The sequence below is a fragment of the Mytilus edulis genome, chromosome 4, assembly GCF_963676685.1.
Source record: "Mytilus edulis chromosome 4, xbMytEdul2.2, whole genome shotgun sequence".
Taxonomy (NCBI): Eukaryota; Metazoa; Mollusca; class Bivalvia; order Mytilida; family Mytilidae; genus Mytilus; species Mytilus edulis.
The window spans coordinates 72,915,313-72,939,678 of NC_092347.1; the positions used below are offsets into that span (position 1 = coordinate 72,915,313).

Consider the following 24,366-nt stretch of genomic DNA (forward strand, 5'->3'; position numbering starts at 1 on the left):
AATTCGTTTACCTTGTAGCTATTTAGCCGCAGGTGTGAGTTCAAGCGTACACAGGTATAAATGTTGTTATTTGGAAAGGATAAACAGAAAGGATTAGAAAGAGTATGATGTCACGATGTTAATACACTAAGATTTAATACACGATGAGAATAAAGATTCAATAATTAAATTGTGTAAATTAATTGAAAATAAAATTCAGATTCGTAAATCCGAAAATGTATAAAAATAAAAGGAAACAATTTTTGATTACTTTCTTAGCGGCAATTGGCGTAAAGATTCAAATATGAAGTAAAAAATAGTAGTTTTAATCTTTAATAAAAACTAAATGCAATATTACCCAATTTGATATACCATTGTACATCTGTTTGATATCATTGACTTTACCGGAATTTCTTAACTTGTATTCAAATCTGGCTGTGTTTAAATGCTAATGAAACTATTGCAATTTTAAAGTTTTTAATTGACAAAAAAATACAACATACATGGGTTTTTTTTTAGTTTCTTTTTAACATTTTATTCTTACATAATTAAATTCATTTGACAATCATTTACACGAACTTTTTGTGAAAAAATACCAATTATCTAAGCTAAGGCATTATTTTTTTTTAAGGATTTTTGAGGATTTTTTTTTTAATTCTATGATAATAGTTGTGCAATGTTGAACATGATAGCCGTCATTAATCCAAATAAGTAATACAGTAGTTGTAATAAAAGTTATATTTTAGTCATGCATAACTGATATTGACGAATTTAGAATAGTTCATCCATACATCGTTGTTCTTAAAACAATCATTATTAGTATACATGTAAGTTTCCTGACGTATAAGAGCCATTGAGGATGAGCTCCAGAGAAAGCAGACTAGTAGCGTTTCGTTCGTTTGTTTATTGGGAAAGGAGAGGAAATGCAACCGCTTGTACAGATAAACCACAGAATTACCATACAAGCATTTATAGTCAACACAATCAGAAACAGTTCCCATCGTTAGACGGGGAATATGAAGGCTTTCAAGAATGAACAAGTGACATGTCTAACTCGAACAGTTAGAAAACGGACTATCGACATCGACCGCTTGTTCTTGATAGTTGAAATTGTATGCATATATACGTATACGTTTATGATAGTGATGAGTTCTTGTGTCTGACAAAAACTAAATTCCTTCATGGTTATATCTTGCCATACGTTTATATTGGTTTGTAAGGTGATTACTCAAAATCGTTATTTGAAAATCCTGTTTGTGAGATGTATATTCATTTCAATACAGAAATTTCGTCTATATATTTCACAAGTGTATAACACGGAGAAGCTCTGAAGGTCCATTACTCCCATTTTGTTTGGGTGTGAACCATCGATGTTGACAGCAATATCAAAGAATAAGATGATGATGGTAGAAAGAACTATGGGCGTCATGTGGCAAATATTACATGCATATCGGACAATGAGTTGTCAATCTGTATGAAAAGATTTCCAATACAACCATATTATTGAGAAGGAATGTTTACATGCTATACTCTCGTACTAGTATTACAGGGTTCTTATGGCGTTCACCTTAGACACACATCTTTTTAACGATGTTTAAAAAAAAGACAGAACCAATTTAATGTCATATTTCCCTGTTTTATTTTAAATATAACTAAAAGTCTTTCATCTGACAAGAATACCCCTATTTAGCGGACAAGTAATTTTTTCTTTTTTCTGTTATTGAATACCAAGAAAAAAAATAAATCCCGAAATTAATTTGAAACTTTGATACTCAAAAGTTTCCCAGCAAAATATTCACATCCCTTCGGGATAATTAGTGTTCGTCCAGTGGCATATATAACAATTGTGATGACGAATTCCTTCCTTTGTTCGAGAACAATCTTATTGAAATATAAATCTGTGATTTTACTATGTCCACAACTTCAATGTACCAAAGCAAAAGTTATACATCGACCTGCATTTAAATCAAATTGGTTCTCTTCTTGTTCTTCTGGTATACAATAGTCTATCGACATTCGATGATTACATACTGTTGGCATACGTGGACTAGTCTATTTACAACACTTTTACCCCTATTTATTCAAAATATATGTTTTTTTCTTATGTTCAATGTATACATGTATATATTTTAAATTGCGCTATAGTTCCGTAACTTTCTATCCAGTCGTGTAAACGAATCGTCGGCAAGTGCGTACATATTTTTAAATCAATATTTCTGGTATGTTCCAATCTGTCCTTCACTTTTGACAATGAGTATATATTACATTTTCCCAAATTCACCCTGGGAAAAAATATTTAAATAGATTTTAATTTCATCAAATCTTATTTTTTGGGTATTATTTATATTTTTATGAATAATATTCTTTACACCAGAAATGTTATTTATAAACAAGCGTATGAGTTTGGTAATGACAAGTAAGACAGAGTTGTATATTATACATCTGATAGTTCAAAATGGAAAGTTAAATGTTATCAGCCGTGTACATTGATCAATACCTGCAAAAGTGAAACGATGCGTGAACTTGCAAGCCCGACAGGAAATCGCTTGAATACCTGGACGTGTCACCTCACACCCCTCACAATACCTTTGGAAGTAATACCTTTAGCCATGCTGGTAATCAGAAGAGGGAAGATAAAAATTTATTTGAAAACGGTTTATTACTTTAAACAAGGACGTATATTAGACCTTGTTAGTTATACGTCCTTGCTTTAAAGAATTATGAACAAATAGATTTTCGAAAACAATTTTCACGGAACACTTATTTATGATTTCAACTTTGACTTTTCACCTAATTCCAATATCAAGTTTAAAAACAACAGACCATGGTTAGTTAGTCGGATAAAACAACCGTACGATTGACAAGATATCGACACGCAATTACGACTACATCGGTTACTGTAGTTTTGTTTCTTTGTGGTTTATAGACATATCGTTTCATTAATCGGGAAAGAAGGACAAAATGGCGGAACTCAGAGAATTAATACACTAAATTTAAAATCGATGGTGATCGCTTATCTAGCGGAATAAAACTTTAATATCTAGGAATTTGAGCATTTTTATACAGAATGAACATAATATCAATTTTTGATTTTTTTGCGAAGTTTCCCTTTAATAGTCACTCATGGGCAATTTGATTTTTTACCATTTCATTTTTCTTTATATAACATTTTGCTTATTTAAGTTAAGAATTATTGAACTCATAGATTTTCTATTAAAAGCTCTGAATTAAAAAATACATGTTAAATAAACATTTTTCCTTTTCATATTTTCTTTTCCAATATTCTTATTTCTAGTCCTTTTTATTGGCTTTAAAAACACCACACAGTTCCAAAAATAAATAGCAGATCAGGGGACCTTATATTTACAAAAGTCTTATGCACCCTTTCAATAAACTGAGTAATGATTCAAACAACTAAAATGATATTTACTAACTTATGTGCCTTTGACTTTAAAGAATTGAAAATCCATGAAATTGTCATATAAAAGAACTGGGAATATGAAGTTAGAAAGATAAAAACATCTTATAGGCAGATGACAAAAACACAAAGACATATTATCAATATTTGTATGGTAAAATGTATTGATATACCACAAGATTCCAATCCTTTTTACTATACAAATCCTTGATGTTACTAAAAACTTGCTGCTAAATTGCATGTTGGATGAAGGATTTGTATATAGTAAGACTAAAAATCCTTGGTTGGATCAACTTGGATGTATAAATATTCAATCACATATTTTTTTAAGTTCTAGGTATTAACAATCTTTAATCTGCATCAAATTTTACATGTACAGATCTAGAAAACAAAAAATATAATGGCTATGTATATCCCCCTTTGTACAGATGTACGGTTCCTCTTATTGAATTTATTCAAATAGGTTTCTTTGGAGATTATAAGTCATAAACCAATATAATTTTCAGCTTATATATAATATTTACATACATAAAGATTCACTGATCTCCCCTTTTCATTAGCAGGAGTAGCAAATGTTTTCAATTACTGTAACAGATGATCTTATTTATTTACTTAAACTGGACATTCCCAAACTGAGTTTCTAACCTCAGATGACCTGATGTTACAGTCATCATTAAGACATCTTCAGGTAGATTCTGACAGGTTCTGACAGTTATCTAGTTTCACGCTTGACTGATTATATGAGGTTATATCTGCCAAATTGGTGTATTACTTTTACACCTGATGACCATACAGACAATTATATGGTTATAATTGACATTTATGGCCAAATGTGTACTTTGCAGCTTTCATCTTATTCAATTATACAATAATTTGTATACTCAAACTATTATCATAAATCATCAGGCGTATTCTAGTTTGTCCATGAAAACAATTGTAACCAGCTAATTTGGACTGCAAACATGTTGGTTTGTTTGTACTGATAAACATATTTTTGACTTGTTAATACTTTTTTTCAATTCCAGATATACAAATATTTTAGAATAGTATTTTTTATTTTCAATTGATACATACTTTTTTGGCAAGAATATCAATGCGACTCCACAAGGGCAAGCTGATATTTCGGGCTGATGAAGTTGTTATCCAAAAATCAAATGCTATTATTCTTTTTATCTGAAATTTGTCTTAATAAAATGTTTTTTTATTGAGAGTACAAAATAAAATGAAATAGTTGGTAAAATTATTTTTATCAGACAAAATGTGTTGAAGTCATGTTCATTTCATTGATAAATTGACATGATTAGACATGAACTTGTCACTGCACTGATATATGACATCATTGCCGTATATTTTCAGGGGCAGATTTAGGCGGGGGCGTGGCGGGCGTGCGCCCCCCCTAAAATTTGCAAAGCATGGGTTGTCCGGACGTAATAAAGTATCCGACGAAAGCAAATGTCGTCGCATTCAATCTGTTTTAACATTCAAACAAGTATTAATACTATATAAAACAGTAATTTAACAGAATCATTTAACGTGATTACTAATCAACTGACCTTTTGTTTATTTAAGTTCTATAAACATGTTACACTTCAAAGGAAGGTGTCAAACGCGGTACTGCGTTTGATGACAAATATCATAGACTTTTAGCAGTTAGAATAAAACAATTGTGACATTGTAGTTGCAGTTTTAATAAACAATTTCTTTGATAATCGAAGTTCAAAAACATCCCTACATCACTTTCCCACGAAGAAGGTGAAAATGCCCTACTCGCTATTTGGGTAACCGGTTGGTTATTTCATCATGGCACCACCAAGAAAGCAGTCTCAGTTAGACTCTTTATTAAGGAAAGATAAATATTATGGTTCAAGCGAGAGGTTAGTTTGTTAATTTGACTCATTATTTAATATCTCTGTGACAATATATGATTCTCACTTGCAACATTTAAATTTTGCCGAAGCATGCATTAACGGTCAAGGCCCAAACCCGTAGGTACTACCGTATTACATGGGATCCCAAGAAAATAAGCACAATGAATATTTTAAGGATCTCATTTTGATTTTAGTGGTTAGCGGCCAATTTTGTTTTGTTTTACAGTATGTAAAAAGTCCAGCACGATCGACCTCCGAAAATAGAACAAAAATAAAAACATGTATTATGAATTGACAATTAAATTGTACCAGTAATAATTTTCGTTTTCAAAATAGCTATCGTCATTTGATTCGTCTCACTTTTTTATATGGAGAATCAGTTTGTGTACTCAGAATAATTTATTGTTTCTATTCTACTTTTGTTCAGTCCCGTTTTCTGGTAAATAAATATATAGAGGTAGTCAATAAACAGAAACTAACAGATTTTTTGTTAATATGGTTAATGTAGTCATTTAAATTATGCGGTTTTAGATTGAATCTTTAATTTCTCGCTCATTTTACCACAAATGTTTCTCGCCACACTTCGCTTGGCAAGACATCTATTTACATTGCACCCACTCTAGAAGAATATTTCAATAACTTTGATCATTTTAACCTCAAAATTTTTTTTTCTGCGCCCCCCTAACGTCAAATCCTGTATCCGCCCCTGATTTTGGAGTATCTACAAAAGTATTAGGCAGTAAGATCAAAGTGAAAATCAATCTACCGGTAATTAAAATTAAATCTCTCAAATGAGCCAGTGAGAGATTTAATTTTAATTAGATTGAGTGAAAATGTACAAATTGCTGACAATAAAGTGTATCCAGTATGTTTTCAAATTTTGAAATACATATCGATTTAATGTGGTAAATAGCTTGTAATCCATATATCATAATCACCTGGGACTAATACCTTTAGATACAAGTAATTACACAATGTGTTTTGAATAATATTTGACAAATAAACAAGTTCTTCTTTAAAACTATATTCTCACTTTTCTAATTTGAAGATTTACAGTTACTGCTGCAGTATGTAAAACATTACTAGTATATGATTTAAGTTTTTTTTATAACATTCCACTATGTTCCTATTATATTTGGTATTTTACTGCTGACTACTAGATGTGCCAATTGTTGAACTACAACAGAAGGATGGACACAGAATAGAAAAAAAAAACCTACCATCGTAGAATGGATATAAAACAAAATGTATCTATGATATCATGAAAGCTTCATATATAATGATATGATCAGAATTCAAAATGCCATTTCTATCTAATGCCATAATAATTATATCTTATTTTTCATATTGATAACAAAAATCTGAATCTGTAATATATGTATATAAAAATGATAGAATACACTGGCTTTAGAAACAAATCAAATTCAACAAGACATGAGTGTAGACAATAAAAAAAGAGTAATATATAAAAACAAATGCTTTAGGCAAATTCCATCAATATAAAATAAGGAGATGTGATATGATTGCCAATGAAACAACTATCCAATAGAGTATAAATTACATGGATTTAAGGAACTATTGGTATTTGTCATCGTACAACCTTTGACAATAAGAAAAGCATTATATATAATCAGCAATAAAAGGCCAGACATGGCAAAATGTGAATCAATTCAAACAAAAACAACAACGACCCAATTTATGACAAAACAATGAATAAAAAAGCAAATCTAACAGACACCAACTCAAGACAATATAAAGTGCTTGGGGAAATCATATCATAAGATTTTTCATTATTTTATTACAGATTGGAAATGTTTTTGATCATCCAAAATGACAATAGTTGAATTTGAAATACATCGTGAACTCCAAGTTCAAGGCCAAATGCAACCGTTTTATTCGACCTCTGCCAAAAATATATATATATGTTTATTCAACATTTTTCAAAATACCTTTTTGTACATGGCTTTAATGTACTCTGGGTCATCTGTATTTTCTGTCCTCTGTTTTGCAACACTTTTTTCCTGTAAAAAAATATATATATACTTTAAGTAATTCCAAGCAATCCTTATAAATAATAATAAAACTATAAAATAATATTTAATTAAAGAACCTTAGTGAGTATGCTCACATACCCTACGCCCCTTCATTGTCACTGGACAAATAAAATAACTGTAAGAAAAAAAGTTGAATCATAATTTCCTGTCGATATGCACATCTACATAGTATGTCCTTATTATCTAAAAGGTTTCATGAAATTCTGTTGTGAGGTTTCAGAGGAGTTTTGATGACAAACTGTTGCAGTATTATATTGAAGCAAATAAGTTTAAAGGGGCGTAAATTCTAGATAAAAACCTGAATCACAATTTCCTGTCGATATGCACATCTACCGGTACATAGTATGTCCTTATTATCTACAAAGTTTCATGAAATTCTGTTGTGTGGTTTTAGAGGAGTTGTGATGACAAACTGTTGCAGTATTATATTGAAGCAAATAAGTTCAAAGGGGCGTAACTCCTAGAAAAAAAATTGAATCATAATTTCCTGTCGATATGCACATCGACATAGTATGTCCTTATTATCTTAAAAGGTTTCATGAAATTCTGTTGTGTGGTTTTCAAGGAGTTGCAATGACAAGAACAGGACTGACAAACAGACAGACTGAAGGACAGACAGACAGACGGACAGACAGACTTGACAGACGGACAGACGGATGGATGGATGGGTTAAAAACATTAAACCATTAAACCCTCCGCAACTTCGTTGCAAGGGGTATAAAAAATACTATAATATTCATAAACCAGAGAGAAATTCATTACAAGCAAATAAATTGTTTTCCTACTGACAAGACGAAAATAGAATTGAATTATCTCCCTTCCTAGATGTATTTCACATTCAAGAATACATGAAAATCACTCATATTAAAAATATTGAAATTTCTTAGATTCAGATCTGCCTGCAATACACAAACTGTGTCATAATTGTTTTTTTGTTTGTTTGTAATGGTTATTTCAAAATTAAATATATTTTTCTTATAAGGGGGTAAAGTGAAAAGTTATTTCTTTCCCCACTACTCCTGTTTTATTAAAAACTTATGAAGCTTTCTGCAAATATTCTAAACTTGAATGAAAGTCAGGAAATATTTGTTGCAAATCATATCTAGAAATTGTCTCTACAGGGCTAGTGTATATGTTTGATAGTATACTTAAACTGTTACTTTGTATACACAAACCTATTTTACAACATATATTTTTGGTTCAATTTATAGGATTTCAAATCAAAGAATATTCCAATTATGGTGGCCTGATAGCAGTATCATGAAATAGCAATAAAATGTTGCATGCTATCAACTAAACATGTGCACAAAGAATAACTCATTTTTTCAATAGCAAGTGAATATGCCAAAGCAGTAGGGGGTCTGAGCGATTTAACTATTATTTTTTTTTATTTGACAATTAAGTTGCAGGGAAATTAAAGCAAATAGACAAGACAGTTCATCTGGTGCCCAGCTGTTATGGAAGGCCCTATGTTAGTTTAAAAAAGAATTTACCTCTAAATGGAGCAAAGCACCAATCTTGTGACACCAAGCTTTATAATCATGTCCCAATACTGACAGTTTACGCAGGAAATCTCTCATCTCGTGCACAATTAGATTACTACAATCTAAATCATTACTGCATACATTTATCCAAGTTTCTATCACTTTTAGCACCCCACGGTGGTTTCTTGGAATTTCTGAATGAACAAATGAATGTGTTGTGGTTGCCGTTGGTGACCAAGGTGAAGTGTTGGAATGACCTGTTGTGGTTGATGATGTGACAGATGTCGTGGGTGATGGCATCAAATGACTGCCACTAGCTGAAGTATTAACTCCCTTGTCAGTGGCAACAGTTAATTTTGATAGTTCACCTAATTTTGATATGTCAAATGGTGCTGGAAATTCAAAATTTTGTGGACTCTGACTAGCACTAGATATTGGCGACGGTGGAGGTTCAAATCTTACAACAATGTTGGACAATGTATTTTCTTTTGGATCAGTTGAAGATTCACCTGTTAAATTAAAATATAATTTGTCGGGAGTATGAATAGTAACAGATGATGGCGAGTTTGGCACTTTATAGACTTCATGGTCTGAACCTCCCCTTTCTCGGTGCAGCATGTCTGAACTAATTCCAGGTACTGGGTCAGTTATACTGGAACGAGAGGCAAGATTATCCGGAACAGAACTTGACCTAGAAAAAACAGGTGAAACATCAGATGGTGTATCCATCACAAAAGTTGGAAGATTAATAAGTTCCCTTTGGAATGCCATAATATCAACATCTGATGTTGTCACTGACGAAGAACTTGAACTATCTGTATTGTCATCTTTGAGCGGAAGTGTTTCTGAACTATCAATGGCAACATTACCCTGTGATTTAGATAATAAATGTCTATGCTGCCAGGCAAAAATATGGGCAGAATGATGGCTTTTATGGTGACTTTCTTCAAGGAAGCTACCCTTTCTGTCACCCTTCTGCTGATTCATGGGAATATTTGATTCAAATGGATTAGCTAAACTATGCCCCATGGCTCGTAATGCTAATGAGGTGTTTCCATTTTTAGAGTAAATGCCATTGTGTTTTGTAAATTCTTTTTCAGCACATAATGATGATTGTGAATCCATGTCTGAATCTCTCGGATTTGATTTTCTCTTTTTTAAACTTTCCTTTTTAACTTCCGGTTCATGTTTTGGAGGTTCATTATGATGGTGTAATGAACGTGGTGGGCACATGTCTATCTGACCAATATTAGTGGGCTTTGGTGGTTTTAACTTGGTTTCAGCATATAATGACTTTCGTCTTATCATGTTTCCAAAAAGTTTGTGAGCAAGCAGACGTAAAATTATAATTGGATGAACAATCATTGGTAGTCCCATTAACAAAACTTCACAAAATGGTTTTGAATAAGTGTCAACTATACATTCCAATGAGCAATTTGGTGAGATGACAGGCGACAAAATGTGATTAGCTGGATGACGGGGGAGATGATCAACGGAGGAAGACAACTGGTAATTTAAGGCAGAAATATCTTCATGGCTCTCTTCTATCACTGCCTCCTGGAATAAACAAAATAAGAAAAAATGAGAAATAATAGAATTTGCATTTATTTATCTAATTGGTTGATTCAATGCAACTTGCAATATATGTACTGATGATTCATTTATTTTCATGGGTAACAATTTTCATTGTTATTTGATTTTGTGGTTTGACAAGAGTTTGTATACAAGCTAGCCCAAAGTCAATTTATACTTCATTGAACATTTGTGGTTTCCCTATATGTAACCCACCAAATCAATGCACCTTATCGCTAATCCCGGCTGACCCGGCCTCTTGAACTTTTGACGCATACAACAATCACTTTTCCATTGTGGCGTCAGATATTTTGTTTTATGGCGTCAAAATTTTACGGGAACCTGTGTGATATTCACAATGGCGGACAAATAGCGATAAGGTGTATGAAAATTGTTACTAATATTTACTACGTCATACATGTATTCCATGATGATATTATACAATATATAAGTTGCTTCTTTTTGTACAAATATTTGTGCCCTACCAATGTATCTTTAATAATTTGTTATGCTGTGATAATCATTGTGAAATTGTTCAATTTTTAGTATATATATAATATGCCCCTTGAAGGTCCTTAATTGGTTAACAAAATTTTGGTACATTTCAAATAATAATGAACCCACAGTTTTTCCTTGAAAATTCAAATAATTGTTATATGATAAATTTAAATGAATATTTGTTTGTCCTGCAGCATAAACCATAAATGTTCCTGAAAGTGGGAGATACTTTTAATTCCATCAAGAGCTATTTCAATAGATGTGAGGTGTTGAAATCAAAATTGCTTAGAAGGCATTCTGGTTTGTTTGTTGGTAATTAACATCCCTTTAAGCACTCTCGGCTTTCAAGTTTCAAATAGATATACCCTTATTTTTATTTTAAAGACAAATCCCTCTATTGTTTTTGCGCATATACAAGCGCATCAGTACTATGCCGTCAGCGGTTTATGACGTCGCGGTTTCCGCGAACTCGAAACGTAAATGAGAGTTATTCCTCTTTGACCCGATGGAGAGAGTGACAATCGTTTTGATACGTAAATTTGCCGAGAAGAAAATGAAAATTGTTTTTATATAATAGACATGTTTCAGACTTGGATATACACATTAATTATGTGAATTTAGTGTAGCTGAAACAAACAACAAAACAGCAAATTATGAAATATATGAATAAAAAGGGAGTCAACTATACAGCAATCTAACAACAAAAAACACATAAAATGACTGTCAAGAAACGAAACAAAATCTGGATTCTCGACAAAAAGTTGAGCAAATTAAATTATAATATAATACTAATTTCCTTAATTTGCTACGTGTATGGACTTATCCGTGTTCTTTAGAGTTAATCTCTTTGGTAGGTTTTAAATTGTATTTATATTTCCATAAATCATTAAGAAAGTACGAAAATCATCAATCATGTCTTCAAAATTCAAATTATCTATAGCAAAAGGTACATTTCGTACATATATACCTATATATGGATATGGCAAATACGTATTTTGAATGTGCACGGCAATTACATTTTTACACGAATATAATGATTAAGATTTATGATAAACACCCACAAAACAGTAACCATGCACGCATACGTGTAAAATAAAGTCCATCTAGAGAAGTTAACATAATTTTACGCTTCTAACATTGTAGGTTTTTGTATTTTACTACTCCAAGTCTGATCCGATTTGCCAAGTTTAATATTTATGTACTAGGTGCGCAATTTTTATATAAAAACAACATAATCGTCAGTGGCGGATCCAGGGGGGTGGGGGGGGGGGGGTCCGGGGGTTGGGACCCCCCTTTTTTTGCCGATCAATGCATTTGAATGGGAGCATATAGTTGGAACCCCCCCCCCCCCCCTTTACTCTGGGTTGGGAACCCCCCCCCCCCTTTTTTAAATGGCTGGATCCGCCACTGATCGTGCCTGTGTTTAAATGTCGGAATAAAGAATTAAAGAGGAAAACATATAAAAAAAAATCAATAGTTTCATTTGAGAAAAAGAGGTCGGACTAGGTTCCATTCATAATCACGGTATGACAACTGTATGAGTATACTTAGACTGTCTAGCAACATTACGGAATATTTCGATATGCATATATAGATGCCTATGGATGCATGATCAAAACAGAAAGTATGTTAAATAGACCCCGTTAACACTTGCACAAAATTGAATCGATCTTTAAAAGCGTCTCGCGTTTACGATATTTTTATAACTTGTGCGTTTACATTTAGTATACATTGTAGTCATAAAATAATCGGTCTAATCATTTCGTTAAAAAAAAAATCGTAGAAAATAGAATAAGGAAACATTTGGTTCATTAGATATGCTTTTACATTTATAATTTTTTGATTAACATGTCATAAGTCCTCAAAAAACAAAGAAATGTCACAAATAATTTTACTTATAACGGTCATTTGGTTTGAGGATTTTTTTGATTAACATGTCATAAGTCCTCAAAAAACAAAGAAATGTCACAAATAATTTTACTTATAACGGTCATTTGGTTTGAGGATGAGAAATTTACAGAAAATAAAAAAAACAATAATAATGAATAAATACAATTGAAAAGATATTTTTTTAAATGTGCACCGATTAACACACGTATATTAAGCGAATAAGGAACGAATAAGTAACAGTGCATTAGTCAAGTACTGAAACGAGTATTTACGCCTTAATGTGGTTATTTTCTAGCACCAGACGCAAGAAAAAATGGAAAAGATTTGTTTTAAAAGATATAACACACGTATTATAAGCAAATAAGTTACACGGCATCGGTCTAGCGTTGAAACGGGTACATACTCGCTAATAGGGATGTTTAACCTTTAAGAAAACATAGCTTACACCAGAGACAAGCTATAGCCTTTTTGTGCTAATGTGGCGTAAAACAACCAACAATCAATCAACAATCAATTAAGAAAACTATTTTTTCTTAAAAGTTTCAATGTATTACAACGTATATTTAGCAAATAAGGAACGAATAAGTAACGGTATCAGTCGAGGACTGAAACGGGTCCTGTCCCAAGCCAGGAGATTGTAATTAAGTGGTTGTCGTTTTTTTAAAGTTTTTCATTTATTTTTGTTTGGTTCATAAATTAAGCCGTTGTTTACTCGTTTGAATTGTTTTACATTTGTCATTTCTGAACCTTGTATAGCTGTATATGCGGTATAAGATTTGCTCATTGTTGAAAACCGTACGTAGGCCTATATTTCCTGTGTCAATTGGTCTCTTGTGGAAAGTTGTGTCATTTGCAATCATACCACATCTCATTTTTTCTATCTATCTTTCAGAAGAATGACGTAAAAACGTCGTATACATTTTTTTTTTATCTCCATGTTCTTTCAAATCATTTGAGAATATGGCTAAAACACTGAAATCAGTTACTTAAAAGAATATTTTAAACTGACCATGCGCAGATTTATTTTCATATCTACATAAAACACTTTGAATTGTAGATCGGTCTATCGCGATGTATATAAGCGTTTACACTTAAACAAAGATCAGGGTTGCTAAATTTCGTGGCGGCTACATTGGGCTACTTAGATTTTTGACTATTGAATGAACGTGTAGCTAGCCTAGCTGCTACATAGATATTGATAGAAGTTAGACTAGCTACTCGTTCACAATAGTCATAAATCTACGTAGCCCTATGTATATATATTATATATATATATATATATATTTTTAAGTCCGATGGAGATCGATCCTTCTCATTCTTGCAATACTAAAGATCGGCGATCTTTATTGTTAGTGGAAGCGGTGTCTTAGATTTCTATTGATTTTAAGTAATTGCCATAAAAAAAAGGAACATAATTCTTAACCGAAATTAGAATTCATGATATCGTAGGCAAAGTTCTGTCTTGTCTTTCAGATATACTTTGACTGAAGTATGAAATAATATAAACAATGTATTCACTATTTTAAGAAGAATTTCTGTTCAAGACAGACATGTAAGCACTATAAATAACCTGAATAGAAATGTTGTTTATAGAAGTATTCGTGAGTACATTTGTACATTGCATTGTTTTCCAACCACCGCACTTATATTACGTGTCTGTGAAACTGACTGAAAACTAAGTACTATCATGTTTAAATTAATGTGCATTTATTGTAGTTGAAAACAATAAACAACAAAACAGCAAATTACGAGATCTGTGTTGTCCGTAATTTGTAAGAATATCGCCCAAACCGGCCGAACGTCTTTCGACGTTGTTTTAGAATTGGCGCAATGTATTCCCGCCAATTCAAATTGTTAAACCTTTTTTAGAAATATTTCTTTTTCCATTCCGGTGACCCCATCTTTTTATTTCATAATTTTATTTAGATATAAACAACGCTTATTCTGTTGAATACTCAAAGAGAAATTATTGGTCAATTTTTATTAAACGAATTTTTTTTATAGGTATTTCTAAATAAAAAAGGCGGGAAAACTATTATAGCAACTTATCGTTATTATTTTCCACTCAGACAATGGTAATATTATTAAAATAGTTTGTATTAACAACTAGGTTAACAGAACAAACAAGTTTTTATTGAATACGGACTTTTAAAAAAATATTACACTGCTTTTGACTGGAAGTCCCGATTTCCAAATTCCATGGAAAATATGGCGTTTTAAATCGAAAACGAGGTTGGTGACCCCATTTTTTTATTTGCTTATTTTGAAGCTTTTACCTAACCTAAAGTAAAAATAAAATATAAAGAAGATATTATTGGTAGATCTGAATAGAAGGATTTGTCTTTAAGTTATACTCATGATATTCAAAATAACATGAATGAAATTTTAAAAGAATCCTTTTCAATTGTTGATCTGTAACAGTTACAAAGCAGTTCATCAATACAACCATTGTTGTTTTAGTTGTTCTCATGTTGTTTACAAACAAACAAAATTAAGTGTAAAGATGATGACATTTAGATTTATTGTGTTTACAACCAACCAGAAGGGTTAATGGGGTCATTGACCATATAAAAATAACTGTTTCTAAAAGATGGAAGTATATAGAATCTTTCAAGATGATATATATATACCTATATACATAATATTATCATGTTCACCTAAATAAACATATGAAAGCTTATGCAAAGATCCCATACTAAAAAGATATTTCTTTTGACAATTTCCTGATCTATACCTAATTCTAAGAAGAACTTGAAATTGGTTCTATATGAAATATATTGTAATTTTTATGATGACTATGGAATGGTTTAAATTCACTCAACAGGAATTTTTTTTAAGTGAATGCTTGTGATTTATTTTTCTATCTGCATAATCTTTAGGGAATATACAATAGGTTCTCAAATCAGAGTGCTATCACCATCAATTACGATCAATCATCATATTTCACAGAGAATCACTCTTTTGAGACCCATATATAACATATATAAATATATTATCAGATTATCACATGGCATTTTTCATATCGCATGTATTATCAGCCCTAGGTTCAATATCAGCCCAAGAGCCGTATGCTCTTGGGCTGATATTGAACCTAGGGCTGATAATACATGCGATATGGAAAATGCCATGTTATGATCTTTTTATCATATGCTTCAACAAGGGAGAAAAATTACAGATACATATAATGATCCTTTTATGTGGTTCCCAAATAGAAGTTCAAAGAGTGAAAAGTTCAAGGACGTCGGACCCTAAATTTAGTACATTCAATATGAAATCTTTCTATCCATATGCCTCAACAGAGAAGAAAATCATTTTGATAAATCATATGGACAAATTGACAAAAATAAAAAAATAAAAATGTACATAATGAACACTGTTAAAATTGGAAAAGTAAAATTTTTCAAAGTAACTTTCTAAGTAATGTTTGAAACTTTTAAAAAATGCATATATTTGATAATTTGTTTGGGTTTTTTTTGGTTTTTTTATTATTATTATTTTACACAATATATACTTTGGAGTATTCAAATAATTGTTTTGTACACTACTTTGTAATGTTTTTCACTGAAAACATAGCATTGAGATGTATTTTACGGAATATGCAGAGTGTCACCAGAATGCCATGTGATAACGTTACGGAGAGGCATGTGATAACAATCGAAGCATGTGATAAACTTTTCATATCAGCCTGCTAAGCACCATTTCGAAAAATATGGAATTTACGTTAATTTATAAATGCTATTATTGTACAGTAAAAATCATATGTTATTTAGTCTAAGTATATGATAAATATATTTATCTTACCTCCTATACATTTCCAGGAATATGATTGGTTAAAAGCGTCCGCGTGCAAACCGTGTATATTTGATATTAGGTTAGTAGGGAGGCGGGGTTTATCTCATACACGGTTAGTAGTGGAGTTACGTCCCTTTATATTCCTTATTAGGTAAGAAGGGGGCGGGGCTTATTTAATACACGGTTAGTAATGGTGTTATGTCCCTTTGTAAAAAACAAAACGGTACTGAGAAAAAATCTTAAAAGTTCCAACAGACGAAGAAATTGATGATTCAGATTGAAACAAATTCATAAAACACATTTAAACCTTACAAGTCGTTATTGTTGGCATCTGTTTTTGTAGGATTAATGGAAGTATTTTCTTAGCGCTAACAGTATTGAAGACTTGCTCGTTTTGAGAATCACTAGTCTTAATTTTACACGTTAAGATAGTCGGTAAGATAAATTCGTTACATAGTGTGCTAGTGACGTAATACTGTATATATGGGGTCAGTAAATTCCATATGGGGATTCGAGCTTCATATGGAATTTACTGACCCCATATATACCGTATTAGGTCACTAGCACACTATGTAACTAATAATATGACATAGGTCATGTAGGTTGGCATGTTTTTTTATTTAAGGTCCACAAAAATCTTATGTCAAAATGAATATATATATTTAACTGTGTTGTATCAAGGTAAACAGTTGAAGAATTGATAGTACTGATAATAATCAAAAGGCTCTAAGAAATTGATGTCAACATAATTTCTGATGCAACATAGTTTGATTGGATAACGTCACCAGTTTTCATTGCATCAATTCAAAACTGATGCTTTGAAAAATACATGCAAGCACAGACCACATATCACAGATATTAAATGTATGATTTGACGTTGCTTTCTGTCAGTTTCAGCATGGAGATAAAATTATTGAATTTTAAGCTCGGACAGCAACAATTCGTGATTTGATGGTTGCAGATACCCATTTACTTGCTCGGCTTAAATACAATACAGTTATTTCTCCTAAAAATAACCAAAGTTGTTTAATGTGAAAAGTATAGATCATAGTGACTAAATTATCAAAGAAAGGAATTGCAATCATATGGAAATATATTTATTAAAGTTATTGGTCACATGACGTTGTAACGGTCAAGTGATTGTTTACTATAAACACGTGTGTGTGTTTATATCTAGCACATGGTGTGTGTTTACGTTCAATTTGATTGGATGGCATATACTTGTAGTGCCGGTTTTACGGGTATATGCCCTCATGATTTTCGTGAAAAGCATGATTAAGTATTACTTAAGGGGTTAGTTTGAGAAAATAAAGTTATTCGAAGTTTGCCTATAGTTCAAAGTAGCAGCATTCGTTATTATGGTATGTCTGACACCGAGAAACTTCATTCATCGCCTGATGGTAGTTCTGCACATCTTACTGGTAATAAAGACCTGGTGGATACATTCTCGCTGTTTAAAACCTATCTTGACGGGAAGTTCGATACTCTTTATAAAGACTTGGCCGTTGGCAATGAGAACTTTAAATTTGCAACCAAACTCAAGCCGGAAGTTTCAGTTAAGCGCATTCGTTCTGCAGAATGCCGTGCCATTATGAGTATCCAGGAAAAGAAAAGACCTCATCCTTATAGAACCGCTACAGCTACTGTTTCTGCTTCTCCTGCTACAATGCCAAACCAACATTACGTTAGAAAAACAACCAACAGCCGCCCTTTCGGACCAGCAGACGAAGGGAATCATCATCTCACGACATCAGTTTCAACTGCAACCAGCTTGGTCACTGGCGAACTCAGTGCCCCCTTTTCAGTTCAAAATCAGCTGTCCCAGGGACATCAAGGCAACATAGTTAATGATAAGTATAGTTATACTACTTTTTTAGATGAAAGCAATCTTTACGGACAGTTTGAACTGTTTCTGTCACATGCAAAATATTTTGACAATATTGATATTTCATCTGTTGCAAAAGGGGTAAAATATAGCTTACGCAAGCATATACAATTTTGGAAACATATAGGTGCAAATGAATTTGTTATAAATACTATCAAACATGGTTACGTTATTCCTTTTTTGCAGACTCCTACATCTATGTCATTTAAGAATAACAAATCTGCTTATGTCCATTCTAAATTTGTAAATGAAGCAATTTCAGATTTACTTGATATCAGATGTGTTATTGAAACTCCATTTCAACCATTTGTTGTAAACCCGCTTAGTGTTGCGGTTCAAAGTTCGGGCAAAAAACGTCTGATTTTGGATCTAAGCGAACTGAATGTTTTTATTAAAAAAGAAAGAATAAAATTTGAAGACTGGAAAGTGGCTTTAAACTATTTCACAAAAGATTGCTATCAATTTAAGTTTGATCTTAAGTCTGGTTATTTTCATTATGACGTATGTACTAAACAACAAACATATTTAGGATTTTGCTGGAACAATAAATTTTACTGTTTTACAGTGTTAGCCTTTGGTCTATCATCTGCTCCATATCTATTCACTAAATGTTTACGTCCAATCGTAAAATATTGGCGAGAAAATGGCGTAGATATTGTACTTTACTTAGATGATGGACTTGGAGTGGGTAAAAATAAACAAGAAGCTTCCGAATGTTCATCTTTTGTGAAAGCGTCTTTGTTAGAAGCAGGGTTTTTAATTAACATGGACAAATCTATTTTTGAACCAGTCCAATGTTTAGAGTGGTTGGGTTTAGTTTGGAGTTCGTCTGAATTTTCAATTAGTATATCAGATAGACGGATTAAAAATACCCTAACATCATTGGTTGATGTTTTAAATAACTTTCCTAATTTCACAGCACGTAAATTGGCTCAGGTAACGGGAAAGGTAATTTCTATGTGTCCAGTCATGGGTAACATAACTAGTTTAATGACCCGTTACTTCACTGGGCTATTGAAAACAGAGTAAAGTGGGATTTAAAGTTAATATTGGAATGTCCTGATTGTGTATTCAATGAGCTCACATTTTGGCTGAATAACATTCAAAGATTGAACAGAAAACATTTAGCAGGTTATTCTTTTCCTCACGTGGTTGTATATTCTGATGCTAGTAATGTAGCTGCTGGTGCTTACTCGATAGATATCGACTCTAATATTTTTCATCAGATGTGGACTTTACAAGAGTCCTTACAGAGTTCTACATGGAGAGAACTTCAAGCTATTTTGTTGGCTTTGATGTCGTTTAAAAATCGTTTAAGAAATAAATGTGTTAAATGGCATACAGATAATAATAACTGTTTTCATTGTTCAGAAAGGAAGTACAAAAGTACATTTACAAGAGATAGCTATTAATATTTTTAAGTTGTGTTCTGAATTGAATATAACGTTAGATGTTGTTTGGATCCCGAGATCTGAAAATACTAAAGCTGATTATATTTCAAAAATGATTGATATAGAAGACTGGGGAACAAGCATAGCATTTTTTAGATTTGTAGATGATATGTGGGGTCCGCATACTGTGGACAGGTTTGCGAGTAATTTAAATAAAAAATTACCAAGGTTTAATTCTAAATTCTGGAATCCAGGTGTTGAAGCAGTTGATGCGTTGACGCAAAATTGGAATAATGAAGTTAATTGGATTGTTCCTCCAATTTCTGTTGTTTGTAGAGCAATTAGACATCTGATTTTATGCAAAGCTAGAGGCACTTTGATAGTTCCAAAGTGGCCTTCCTCGTCATTTTGGACAATGATTTTTAAAAGAGGTTTGCATTTGCAACCATATGTAATTGATGTTTTAGAGTTTCAACCAAATCAGAACATTTTTATTCTTGGTATGAATAATAAGTCCTTGTTGGGATCTTCTGAATTCGTTTCTAGTGTTTTAGCTATAAGATTGAACGCTGAGTTCACGTAAGAATTTACGACAAGGCTGTTGAGCAAGGTCGCATAGTAAAGACAAGGCCAATATAGTGGCAAGGTCTTATGTTGATGACAAGGCCAAATTTAATAGGCAAGGTCTCTCTGACATGGCCAGTGTAGAAAATAAATATGGCAAGGTCGTTTAAATATATTGTAAGCTAGTAGTAAAGTATAGTAGATTATATTTCTATTTCATATGCATTTTCAGATATTTTTTCATGTGGAGTATGGAAATCCTTGCCTAAGCCAGTCGACCAAGATTTGTCATCTTTATCTTATTGCCTACCTGAGTTCTGTCTGTGTTCGAAGGCCGAGAACACCGAAAGAAAATAATCATATGAATTTAACAATTTCTGTAAGTGATGTAATAATTATTATTATGTTAAACCTTTACAAGCTTCAGATTTTTATGTTTCATTGTACTTAATACAACTATCAAAGACATTTAATTCATATGCTAAGGTTGAAGAAGCATACTATTCCATAAGCTGGGCTCATAAACTAGCTGGCTATCCCAATCCGTGTTATTCACAGTTGTGTATATCGGTTAAAGAAGGAGCTCATACAGACATTGTACATGTTATTGTAAATATAAAAGAACCAATTACGCCAGATATTTTAAAGAAAATTGTTATTAAATATGGTCAAGAATGTAACAATCGTATAGAAATTAGAATTTGTTGCATGTGTCGTATTAGCTATGCAGGGTTTCTAAGATTTTCTGAAAAAAAAAAAAAAAAAAAAAAAAAAAAAAAAAAAAAAAAAAAAAAAAAAAAAATCTGTTTTAAAAATTTCTGATACACATGTATCTTTGCTCATGCAGAAAAGCAAAACCGATCATTATAGAGAAGGCACACAGGTTTTAATTGCTAGAACAGATACACAAACATGTCCTGTTAGTATGTTGGGAGAAATGTTAATTATTATCCAATATTGACACATCATCTTCAAATTATATATTTAGATCCATGTATTGATGTAAAAAATCTAAGTCTTATAACCTGAGACTGACTCAGTGAGAGGTCTTAAACCTTTATCATATACTAGAGTAAGAGAAATTATATTATCAGCTCTTGAATCTATCGGTTTAGATGAGTTCGAATTTGGATTACATAGCTTGAGATTAGGTGGAACTACTTCAGCTGCATCAGCTGGCATTCATGATAGATTATTTAAGAAGCATGGTAGATATACTATACTATTATAAATATACTATATATATATGTATTATTCTCTGTTCAGATCTACTTGGCTTTCTTTGTCTTTCGAAAGGCTGCTACAGCTGTAGGCACACTTATCCTATATATGTGTTGTTTTATTTATTAAATAATTTATATTCGTTTGAGCTGGCGAATAAGAATATAAATATATTTATTAAAGTTATTGGTCACATGACGTTGTAACGGTCAAGTGATTGTTTACTATAAACACGTGTGTGTGTTTATATCTAGCACATGGTGTGTGTTTACGTTCAATTTGATTGGATGGCATATACTTGTAGTGCCGGTTTTACGGGTATATGCCCTCATGATTTTCGTGAAAAGCATGATTAAGTATTACTTAAGGGGTTAGTTTGAGAAAATAAAGTTATTCGAAGTTTGCCTATAGTTCAAAGTAGCAGCATTCGTTATTATGTTTACCCACCCACCCACCCTTTTATGAGATGGTTATCGTTAATGGGAGTATATGCATCATATATTACATTATATTAATATGAATTTTTCCTCTTTTGTAGATAGTTTTTGATTGTGTAACTGTATATTACTGTGCTATTGTATGATTGGATTGGTAGTGTGCCTGAATTATAGTGAAGGACTTTAGTTTGAGAATTATATTGAATGTAAAGTTAATATTAAAGGCTGCTACAGCTGTAGGCACACTTATCCTATATATGTGTTGTTTTATTTATTAAATAATTTATATTCGTTTGAGCTGGCGAATAAGAATATAAATAATATAATAATTTGTTTGCTGTTGTTACTATATACACGTACCATTAATGCTTCACATTGGGTTTGAAAATCTGATATTATAGTACATCAAAGGTCTGACTATAATTTTTTCCGAATATTTCTCTCAGCGATAACTATTTGAGAAATGAATATATTTTTTTATATCTTCAATTTTTTCTTGAAGGTGTAAACATTTGTATCTCTTTTTGTTGCAATGACAACTTTTTGTTAATGAGAGAGTCTATTACAGGTGTTTTTTTTACAGGTTTAAATGTATTATTATATACTTAAGGAATAACAGTACTGTAGTTGAACAGTTGCCACCGTCAATTGTAGATTTGACGGTCACAAATGCAGTTTTACTGGCGACGCATAGCGGAGACAGTAAAACGGAAATTTGCGACCGTCAAATCAAAATTGACGGTGGCAACTCTTCAACTACAGTACTGTTATTCTGATTCTAATGCATTTCAAAAAGAAATAATACGATAAATATTGGAAAACTGTCTAAATTTGACAAATAAAAAAAATCCCCGAAACTTTATGAATGATTTTTGCACCAAGACGTCATGGATAAATGTGACGTCATACAAATGAAAACTTCCAAACTGGAGGTTGTTACGTTACCTGTACGCTTCAAATTCGGATAAAATAACATTAAAACGGCAAATTCGAGGTAGGTGTTGTTTTATTTTTGATTATATAGTAGTAATCGAACATTGTTGATTCAATCATTTCAAAATGGTTGTCCCTCCTTAGTTACGGCTTGTCAACCTTGGATTTGACGGCAACTTTTAGCCAATGAAAGAAATTGTTACATACAAATTGCATTAGAATATTGTATACCTGTATGAGTTCAGCAACCAGACCCTCTAAAGAAGCAGCTTGAAGGTGGTTTCTGCTGTTCCACATTTTGGCACGTCCCATTGCCATGAGCTCTATAAAACTGTCCTCAGGAGAGTGAACATTAAGATGGCTTGTTAATTCATTCTCTTCAAATGCTGAAACAAACCAAAATAAGTATAATTAACTGCATGATGGTGATGATGGATATTATTTAACACCAAGTAGCAATTTTCAAATAAATAATTATAACTGTATGAGAACATGAAAATGTCAAATGAATATGGAATCTGTATCAATAGACAGACATAACTGAGTCATTTTATAACATGCAAGTTCAGGGGTTGAAGTCATAAAACTTTACTCTGTGCTTGGAGCACAAAAATCATGCTCGAAACATGAAATCCAGCATTTTAATTGGTTGATTTTGGATTATGGGCACAAAAAACTGACTCAAAAGTTTTATGACTTCAACTTCAGATGAAGACATATCACACTACCAAGACATATTATTCTGATACCTAGTGAACCATTACAGGTATTTTAACCTACTCCTAAATGCTGCATGTTAGCAGAGAGAAGCAAATACCTCTTAGTCTTTGGTTTGATCCGGTTGGGATGGAACCCAGAATATTACCATAAGACAGATGAGGCAGTTACATGTGAATAAAAAAATAGTCTAATATGCTTCTTTTCTGGAATTATTCATTTTCTAAATCTATCTGTCATTATTTCAGGATTTCAGGATAATTAAACAACTCAAAATTCAAAATTTTCTTTGTTGTAATATAAAGGTCTGTTCCATTCAAACATACATTGTACATGGTATTCATGGAAGGAACTTGAAAGTATATATGATTTGGTAGACAAATGAGAAGCTTATATGAAAACTATAATATTTCACTCCTACCAAGAGCAGCATATTCAAGTTGCTTTTCCCTGTGTCATGCTTATTTTATGAAACGGACAAAATTATTCTAGATTTAAGATTTCTGCAGACAATTTTTTTTAAGAATTTATGGGTTTATATGGATTTATGTATTGAGAAAGCATGCAATCTTGAAATGATTTAAAGGTTTGAATACTGTATTTCAGAGTGTAACAATTTAGTGTTCTTCAATACATCATAATAAAAGAAAGATAACTCAAATC

The 24,366-nt window shown here is 32.0% G+C and overlaps 2 protein-coding genes across 6 annotated transcripts in view; one reads left to right on the top strand and one right to left on the bottom strand.

Annotated features, from left to right (window-relative positions):
- Nucleotides 1-24,366, bottom strand: part of LOC139520423 (1-phosphatidylinositol 4,5-bisphosphate phosphodiesterase epsilon-1-like) — a 153,828-nt gene that overhangs the window by 62,000 nt on the left and 67,462 nt on the right. For both annotated transcript variants that reach the window (XM_071313018.1, XM_071313020.1), the window contains 3 exons: nucleotides 23,218-23,372; nucleotides 8,813-10,360; nucleotides 7,215-7,286 (listed from right to left, as the gene is read on the bottom strand). In XM_071313018.1, the coding sequence (XP_071169119.1) occupies nucleotides 7,215-7,286; nucleotides 8,813-10,360; nucleotides 23,218-23,372 (1,775 nt within the window). The remainder of the gene's footprint in view (nucleotides 1-7,214; nucleotides 7,287-8,812; nucleotides 10,361-23,217; nucleotides 23,373-24,366) is intronic.
- On the top strand, nucleotides 17,648-22,307 carry LOC139520420 (uncharacterized). Of its 4 annotated transcripts, none has more exons than XR_011663885.1 (3): nucleotides 17,648-18,409; nucleotides 20,628-20,774; nucleotides 22,155-22,307. XR_011663885.1 is itself a non-coding variant. In XM_071313016.1 (3 exons), the coding sequence occupies exons 1-3, from the start codon at nucleotides 17,919-17,921 to the stop codon at nucleotides 22,197-22,199; spliced, it is 672 nt and encodes a 223-aa protein (XP_071169117.1). In that variant the 5' UTR covers nucleotides 17,648-17,918; the 3' UTR covers nucleotides 22,200-22,307. The 4 variants fall into 4 exon arrangements, 1 of the variants encoding a protein (XP_071169117.1); XM_071313016.1 differs by having other exon boundaries at nucleotides 17,648-18,398; XR_011663886.1 differs by lacking the exon at nucleotides 17,648-18,409 and adding an exon at nucleotides 19,449-19,571.

Excerpts from the sequence above, each read along its gene's own strand:
- LOC139520420 (XM_071313016.1), top strand. The coding sequence starts at position 17,919 with ATGTCTGACACCGAGAAACTTCATTCATCGCCTGATGGTAGTTCTGCA. Across the intron at positions 18,399-20,627 it reads AGGGACATCAAGGCAACATA|ATATTTTTTCATGTGGAGTA; the intron begins GTTAATGATAAG and ends ATGCATTTTCAG. Across the intron at positions 20,775-22,154 it reads ATATGAATTTAACAATTTCT|ATAGTTTTTGATTGTGTAAC; the intron begins GTAAGTGATGTA and ends CCTCTTTTGTAG.